The sequence below is a fragment of the Pelmatolapia mariae genome, linkage group LG18 (genome assembly GCF_036321145.2).
Source record: "Pelmatolapia mariae isolate MD_Pm_ZW linkage group LG18, Pm_UMD_F_2, whole genome shotgun sequence".
Taxonomy (NCBI): domain Eukaryota; kingdom Metazoa; phylum Chordata; class Actinopteri; order Cichliformes; family Cichlidae; genus Pelmatolapia; species Pelmatolapia mariae.
The window spans coordinates 744,209-753,299 of record NC_086243.1 but is presented as its reverse complement, the minus strand read 5'-3'; the positions used below and the strand labels follow the sequence as shown (position 1 = coordinate 753,299).

General features: G+C 43.9%; 1 protein-coding gene across 1 annotated transcript; it reads right to left on the bottom strand.

Moving 5' to 3' along the window:
* Window positions 1-288: 288 nt before the first annotated feature.
* fam151a (family with sequence similarity 151 member A) lies at window positions 289-8,074 on the bottom strand. The gene is made up of 12 exons (XM_063462363.1): window positions 7,918-8,074; window positions 5,679-5,819; window positions 5,414-5,563; window positions 5,181-5,343; window positions 4,795-4,852; window positions 3,171-3,260; window positions 2,960-3,036; window positions 2,700-2,836; window positions 2,281-2,427; window positions 1,376-1,482; window positions 1,121-1,300; window positions 289-642 (listed from the first exon to the last, which is right to left on the bottom strand). Exons 1-12 carry the CDS (start codon window positions 8,072-8,074, stop codon window positions 307-309), a joined length of 1,743 nt encoding a protein of 580 aa, XP_063318433.1. The 3' UTR covers window positions 289-306.
* Between the last annotated feature and the right edge of the window lie 1,017 nt (window positions 8,075-9,091).

Sequence of the window (9,091 nt, the reverse complement as noted above, 5' to 3'; positions counted from 1 at the left end):
GCATGTGAAATGTTGACTATAACAGGAGAGTGTTTCATACGTGTGCGCTGTGTACAGCTGCTGCTGTAGCCAATCACAAGCCTCGGACTAGCTAACACAGGCTAAGAGGCTAATTCTGGTTTTGGACTTGGTTTCTTTAATAGAATTTATTATGAATTTTATAATAATCATTGAATCATATATATTGTATACAGTATAATGATGTTAACTTCAATAACCCAAAGCAGCAGGATTTATATACAGACTGAGACACAAACTGAGGCCTCTGTGGTGACTTTGAATATAAAAGCACATTTAAACCTGCTGTCAGCCCCACACGTGCTCTGTGATGCTGCTCACTGAGGGTTGCTGAGGTAGAATATACAGGCTTCTGTTTGCTCTCCCTGCACGCTGTGCACTGAGCTCCTTCACCGCAGTGACAGCTTCACCACCTTTCTTTGTGTCCACCTCAATTATAAAGTCGTATTTGTCCATCATTCCCAGTAAAGCATGAAGCTGCTCCTGTCCCGTGGGCAGCGATGCTGCATTCAGGTGTAGAGCCACCCTCTGTGACACCGCCGCTGGGATCCGAGGAGGCCATTTGTCCTCAGCCTGGACTACAGTGACGTATGGAAACAGGCGCTCGACTGTGGACACAAAGACCTGGAGCAAAGAGAAGGAAGACTATGAAAGGATACTGAAACAGCAAGAACACCCCAACGCCTACAAATGACACTTTCCCATCGTCTCTAACTGGATCAGTACTGGACATTGTTGGATTGGTAGGTAACTTGAGTTCTGCTGACCAAGCCTGAGCAGCTAAAAAGCCTTTATGAAGAACAAAGGATTGCATTTGCTTGGGGACCGTCTGACAAACATGGCAGCTTATACAACTCAAGCTTGCTACAATTCCAACATTAATTTCAAATAACTGTTCTCTTTCTGTGGGGGGGTGATGAGTTTCCCAGCCAGGGTGGACCCTCAAAAGGAGGCTCCAACATTTACACCTGCTCGAAGCCTCAATTCTAGTTTGATGGATTTCCAGCCAGGTGTGTTAAACGTTACATGCGTCTGCTCGGTTCTGTTATTTATTAACGTATTGTCTGCAGACACTGCTTCAGGTGGGATCAGATGTACTTACTGCTGTGCTGTCGCTGCTCTGTGAGCCCTCCATGCTGATCCACACAGGCCTGTAGAGCTCGTCAGCCCTGTAGGCTGACTGCAGCAGGTTAAGAGAAGCCTCCAGAAGCTGCTGACTATGGACCCTCAGGTAAATTCCCCAGGAGGTATCAGCAGTCTGCCCAAGGGTCTGAATAACATCCTGAGAACACACACATAATTGGCCTTAATAAAAATGTAACCAAGCTGGTGGTTGGCTGGTGATCTACAGATATACCTGCAGTGCGAGGGGTTCTGAGCTCCTTCCAGAACCTTCTACCAGAAGGACTCCAGGTCGACTGCTGTCAGAGGTCACACGAACGACCAGCATCCCGCTGCCCCCACCTGTTAGTGAAACAGACAGGTTACTCTCAGTGTGACTTTAAGGTGGTGTGACAGCAGCATGTGCAGGTTTACAGTTTGACATCATCAGGATGTCCTGAACACCTGAAAGCAGGCAGAGAACAGCTGATCTGTGACATGGTGCAATATCATGAGGTGATTAGGAGATCGTAGCTATGAAGGGACGGACAGGCTGTGACACTCAGACCACGACTGATGTTTGCCGCACCTCTGCACTGGCAGCAGTCACTTCGCCACTGTCCAACACGCCGCCTCTGTCCACGGCTTCAAACACTGATTTCTGATCAAGCAGCTGTGCTCTGCATTCTCTGCTCAGCACAGCTGTAAACACTTCTGTCGCTTTCATTTCTATCAAAACAACAGTTTTCGTTTTTCACAATTGTTACTGTAACTGTCAAAATCCCAGGACATCAGCAGTTTCAGACATTTTTCAAACCAGCTTTTCTGCCACCAAGAGTCACTAAGACCATTTTGCCTCATCCTGATGACCGATGTGAACACAAAGGTCCAGCTGCCACATGACTTCAGTACATACATCAAGTTCACTTTAAAAAATACCTTGAGAAAAAACTCATGAGGGATTTCTGAATGCTTCGTGGCATCTTTCAAATGAGGCAGTTTCTTGGCGTTTCTCGCAACAGTGCCACACTGTCATTCATAATGTCACCACCAGATGTCGCTAGCATATGTAAAGTACAACTTGGAGCGCGTGCTTTGCCCGGGCGTTTCAGTCTGGCACGTTATAAACCCTGAGGTGTAAAAAGTTTTGTGTCAACCTGCCTGAAAGCTGATGGAGCAGGGAGGCCCGACCGGTGACGGGAAGCAAAGGCACAGCCAGGCTGTTCATGAGGTCTGAGCTGGAACCTGGGTGAAGAAACTCCATCAGATCTCCTCCAGGATAGAACCTCCTCACGCTCTTCTTCTTACCTGTGAACACACACAATGAACGCAGGAAGAGCTAAACAGAAGCAAACTCTTCTTCATCTCATAAGAAGCTTAAAAAAATACACACAATGAGCAATAAGTTTAGTTTTCAATGATTTTTCATGTTTCATGTAGTTTTCTAATAATGTTTTTATTTATTTTTCAACAACAATCACAAAACAATCAGAAAGAACTCACTGAAAACAAATCTGTTGATTTGAATAAATCACACAAACATAATCTGTGTAAATCTGTTCCATATAAACGCTCCTCACCTACAGCCTCCTTAAATTCTGACAGCGTGGGTTCATATATGTCATAGTAGACTTGCCACGGGTGGGTGTTGTCACGGACAAACAGCAGGTCGCTAACGCTGGGGTTAACAGAACCCTGCCACAAAGTCAGGCTGAACCTAGACACAAAACATCATAACAGTCAGTCTGTGGCGCTCATGGACAGAGAGCAGCCCCCGGTTACTGGTTTGATTAGCAGATTTTCAGTCATTGCCATAGTAAACTTGGAAGTTATCTGTTACCGTGGTGACTGGTTGAGGAGCCAGCTCAGGTGCTGCCAGCCGCTGCAAACCAACATGGCATGGACTGGGAACGTCACCTAAAGAGATGAAACGTTCATGGTGGTCAAACGTTGAATAGTCAGCTCTGCCTTTCACCGACACCTCAGAGCGTTCTCATCCCAGCACGTGTTGAACACCTACTGGGACGACTGAAATCTGGATTCACACTTACCCTTTGAGGTACGTCTTTGATCATGTTATACATTTCTTCCACCATGGCCCTGGAGTAGGTTTCGTTTGTGAGCTGGTGAATATAGAGTACCTAAAGAAATAAAGCAGGTACAGCTGTTATTCAGTCAAAAATATAAACCATGTGTATACCATCTCCACTGGGTTCAGGTCAGGTGACTGTGGAGGCCTCCATCACTCTCCTTCTTGGTCAAACAGCCCTCACACAGCCTGGAGGTGTGTTTGGGGTCATTGTGCTGTTGAACAATACATGATGGGATGGCATTTTGCTGCAGGATGCTGTGGTAGCCATGCTGGGTCAGTGTGCCTTCAGTTTTGAATAAATCTCCAACAGTGTCACCAGTAAAGCCCCCCCACACCAGCAAACCATCAACTCCATGCTTCACAGTTGGAACCGTGCATGTAGAGACCATCAGTTCACCTTTTCCCCATTTAGAAAAGATATCTATAAATCTGATAAAGTTTGTATCTGTCTTGTGTGAAACTTGTATGAGAAGCATACAAGAGTGAAAACAGATATAAGATCCCTTGAAAAATTATATAAATGAAACTTGTATGTTTTGGATACTTCCTAAAACAATATATGAAAGTAATGAGAAAGTGGCCACTTTCATGAGTAAATCATATAAGCCTTCTATGATTCACTATATGAAGTAGGCCACATCTGATGCAAGTCTTTTATAAGTTTTTTGTATTTCTTTTCCATATGGGTCTGCACAAAGACACGGCGTGTGGAACCAAAGGTCTCAGATGTGGACTCATCAGACCAAAGCACAGATGGTCTAATGTCCACTCCTTGTGTTTCTTGGCCCAAACCAATCTCTTCTTGTTGCTTTTCCTTAGTCGTGGTTTCTTAGCAGCTATTTGACCATAAAGGCCTGATTCACACAGTCTCCGACTGCACTTGGGGACACATTCAAAGTTTTAGCAGTTTTCTGGACTGACTGACCTTCAGTTCTTACAGTAATGATGGGCTGTTGTTTCTCTTTACTTAGCTGATTGGTTCTTGCCATAATATGAATTTCAACAGTTGTCAAATAGGTTGGTACACAGCTAACAGCCCTAACTTCTGCACAACACAGATGATGGTCCCAGCCCCACCAATGAACCCTGACAGGCACAGCTGTGAGGTGAAACCATCTCAGGTGACGACATCACGAAGCTCACTGAGAGAAGGCCGAGGGTTTGCAGCAGGGTGGCTACTTTCAGGAATCTAAAATACATTTAGAGTTATTCATCATTTTTTCTTTGCTACATAATTCCATATATCTTGCTTTGATGTCTTCAGTATCTACAGTGTAGAAAGTAGTAGAAATAAAGAAAACCATTAAGTACCCTTGATGGGTAGTGTATGTCAACATTAATTAAACTGTCGGTAATTTTAGGGATCACAAGAACATAAAAGCTGTTTTGTCTACTTTAGCTTTTTTTTGAAGCTCAAAGTTAAAATTCTTCTTCCAGCTTTGAATTCTCTCATAAATGTCAGTTCAGGATTCCTCGAGTGTCACGTCTCTTCCTGTTTCTGACAGGAACATTCCCAGCACCTCGTCACATGCCTGGTACAATGGTTCAATGGGATTCTTACTCAGACTGTGAGCATGCTATACCTTCCATCCAGGAGACAAAGTCACATCTGGAAACTTGTCCTGAATGAGTTCCAAAAATCTGAAAAAGAGGGAGACATGAACATTGACTGTTTACCTTCTTTGGTAAATGGACTGATTCTTATATAGCGCTTTTCTGCTCCCCCAAGTACTCCACACCACACTCACCCAGTCACTTTCTTCTAAGCTTTTTAGTGCTTCCTAACTACATTCATACTGAGATCGGAGAGCAACCTGGGGCTAGTATCATGCCCAGGGACACTTGGCATGCAGACTGGAGGAGCCAGGGATCAAACCACCAACCTTCCGATCAGTCTTTAGAGGTTAGACATTTTCCCTTCCTAATTCTGAACTCTGTCCAAGTGTCCGGTCTAGCTAGGATTTCATACCCGCTTCCATTGACTGGAGCTACAAAGCTTGGGACGTTGGGGCCTCTGAGGATGTCTGCATTCAGCCACACAGGTCTGTTTATTCCCTTGTTGCTTTCCTTTTGTTTAAGCAGGTCCAGTGACAAACCCACTGATTCCAGAGCCTTAAAGTCCAACTTGATGCCTGCAAACAAACACGCCTTTAAAAACTGATCTGATGGATGTTCTGTGGACAGTTCTGATCTGTTCTGTACCTTTTCCAGAAGCCAGTACAGCATCTAACCATTCGTCGAGAGTGTTGTCACTATCTATGTCAGGAGGGTGTGCCATGATCGGGACTGGCTTTTCATCAGGGGTCCCATAACCCATGAGAGTGACATCAGCTTCCAAGATCATGGCGTCACCTGAAAAGATGACAGGAGGGGGTGCATGTTTTGTCTGTACCTGACTATAGGTTCAGGCACCAACACCATCAAATAATGCAGTGTTGTCTGTGTGTGTGAGTTTGGGTGTTTTTACCCATGAGCGCTTTGTACATGTCCTCCTTGCTGTTGGCTCGGTGAAACCACGTAGCCAAAAGGCCGTCCGCTTCACTAATGTTCCCCGTCTGCACCAAGTACTCCAGCATGTCTCCACCAGAAAACGAGGCAGAAGAAGGAGCTGAGGAACATGATTGGACAGCAAGACAATGACAGAGTCATAGGTACGTAGTCCCTGTCACAGCAGAACTAGGAGCCTTCAACTGAAACAGCCGACGGTGTGTTTTTGGGAAGCGTGCTCTTTGTTGGGAGAGCAGTTTGTTTAAAGGTTCATTCATTTCTTCAGCTTAAAGATTCTGTTTAAACCCATCCCTGTCACAGTCACACAGTCACTAGACTCCAGGGTCTCTACATATAATTATATTGTTTCTCTTTTGTTTGTTGCCCAATAAAGAAGTCGAAATGCTGCTTTGTGGCAAAACTGGTGGCAGACTTGAATTTTGATGGTTTATGTATAAAATGTTAACTCTTTCTTTGAATGACATCAACCCCAGATTCAGAAAAAGTGTAAGTGGACATTGTCTCAGTGTTTTTGAATATGACAGTAACAGCCCTGATTGTGACGTCATTTAGCCATCAGCAGGTTATCAGGTTCATATGGATATAGGTCCAAGTGCAAAACACCCATGTTTTATTATTTTTACATCAATATATTCATTCTACAAGATAATAGCTACAGTAGCCACCCCTTATTTCTTTATGTTTTCCTAGGAAAATACAAAATGGGAGCAATGTATGAAACATGCAGCCTGTACAGTTCTAAGAAGCTTTAAAGATTTGGTCCAAACACTTTCATCTAACCTGAAGCTCCAGGTCCAGTGTGGCCAGTCCACAACAATGACCCACTGTGTGTTTTTCTATCATGATGTGCTTTTACTGCACTGACAGTGTGTTTGGGATTGTCACCATGCTGAAGCCATTGTGAGACAGATGGGATTTGAAAGTCTGACCATAGCTTTCTGCATTGGCAAGCTCCCCACCACCAACACATGACAGAGGTCTGCCCTGGTTTATGAAGAACGCTGCAGATACTCATCAATGCTTTTTTCTTAGTGTCTTTTTTAAAGACGCTACTGTCACATATTACTCAAAGAGACCAAGGTCTAATAGCACAAAACACATTGTGTAACATTATCTTTGTTACACAATGTTTGTCTACATTTCATGTCAATTGATTCAAAAGTCACACAGTTCAAAGCAGCCGTGTACTTTTTGTCCACATGACTATGGTCCTTTGCTGTCATAAGAACAGAAGCCAAGTGATGAGTACTCATGCATCGTGGCATTTAAATGAGCTGCAGTATGATATCAAATGAACTTTGATCACTGTAAACAAAAAAAGATTTTAGCAACAGCAATATAAAGTTATGATGCTGACACAGCGAGTATTTAAGTGTTAAGTTGGGAGAAGGCACACTGCTGGAGGCTGCAGCACCCTGTGAAAACCCTGCAACACTGTTTCACCTGTGCAAAGACAGCAGGAAATGGGGAATCCCATTATCTCATCTTACTGTCACTGGATACTCAGGTGAACTCTACATGCAGTAGGTATGTATGTCACAACACTGCCAGTCGTGAACTTTGAGCTTCCATTCTACTTTTAGAACCACGGCTAAGCCTACAGTCTGCGTTTGGCCTTATCAGACAGACACAGTGAAGAGGAAAGAGAGGGGGACACACGCAGCAAAGGGCCGCGGGTCGGACTCAAACCATGCTGCATGTGGTCGCCTGATCATCCAACTAAAGCAGCGCCCTGGTCTTTGAGATACAGTGAAACGTGGTGGATGACTGTACCAGATACAACCTGGACTGTTAGGTAAAAGCAGTAATGTCACAGTTTACTGATGGCATACATGACAGCAGTTAAAAAAATCCTGAACTGAAATATTTGGAAGAACTATGGTGCAAATAGAAAACAAGAAACTAGCAAAGCTTTGGCACGTCTGCTCAGATTTGACTGTTGTTCAGATCCAATGCAGAGAAAATGCTTTGAAGAAAGGCACAGGTGGGTAAGAGGCTGCTGCACTCAGCTCCAGCTGCACTCTGATATTATTGGAGTTGTACATAATACAGTATATAAGTACAAAGTACTGTGAAATTTACCTCTGGTGATGAGTAATAAATGAATACATTTACCCAGGTGCTTTTCATCATCTGCATTATAAACAAAGTTGCATCATTCTTATATCATTTATATCGTACATATTGTAAAAATGTACCTGACGTTTTAGTGAGCAGCACAACAGTTACAACGATGACAGTCAGCAGTACGATGAGCACAACAGCCACAGATATGATTATCAGGAGTGGTTTGGGCAGCACACCACGCTTCTTTTGACCTCGCTCCACTCGCTGATCGTTGGCCTCGGGCTCCATCCTGTGGAATACGCAATTAATGCTCGTCTGTCTATTCTGTCTTAGAAGCAGCATATGTTTCAGCATGTTGTAGAGGTTTACCTCACCTTACACATGCATGTCTCACAAGTGTACATGCTGCTTCATCTATTTTATAAAAGAGCAACTGATTTGCCTCCAACCTGTTTTGCTTTCTTTCTGGTCCTCCAGCAGTTCGTTCATCTCTCCTTTTATCCTCTCCTGCCATTCTCACACGTCTTTCTCCTCCTGTCTAGGTTCAAATGTCTAACAAGTAGGAGACCTCAGGGAGCGCTCACTCTTCTTTTATACGATCCTTTATCTCAGGTGCAGAGAACAGTTTTCCTTCTGATAAGGCACACACACTCTTCAGTGTCCACTTGCTGCCTGACGAGCTGTAGAGCTGTGCCTCGACTCTTCTGTTATCTAATCTTCACTGCTCTGGGATTAGAACACACCTTGTAACAAATCTCCCTCTACATATTTTGTAACACTTTCTCCCGCGGAAAGGGATCATCTGTTTCAGAAGAAAGCTCTTTTTTAAAAAGCTGTAAGGAGTGTAGGGTAGACACTGTTAGCACTATAACAGTTTCTGCCTGTTGTCCGTGTTTGGAAGAATTGTGCATTACTTCACAGTGCCACACGGAAACATGGGAGGGATTATGGCATGAACGTGAACATTCCACAGGTTCGTGTGTCAGCCATCTGTGTCATTAGTTAGAGCAGTGGTTCCCAAACTTTTTTTGCTGGGCCCCCCTTTGTTTTACAAGAAAAATGTTCGCGCGCGCGCGCACACACATCCTCCAACCACACACACCCATATTTTGCTCCATTGCGGTTTATTTCACACCTCAAACATTTAGTGAACAATTAAGCAAATACAAGTAATCTGCAATAAATTACAGGCAGTAATAAAATAAACGACTAACTCTTTTATGCTACGTCCACACCTACACGCGTATTTTTGAAAAGGCAGCTGTTTCGTCAGCACGTAAACGGCGTTTCGAATCACCGAGAACG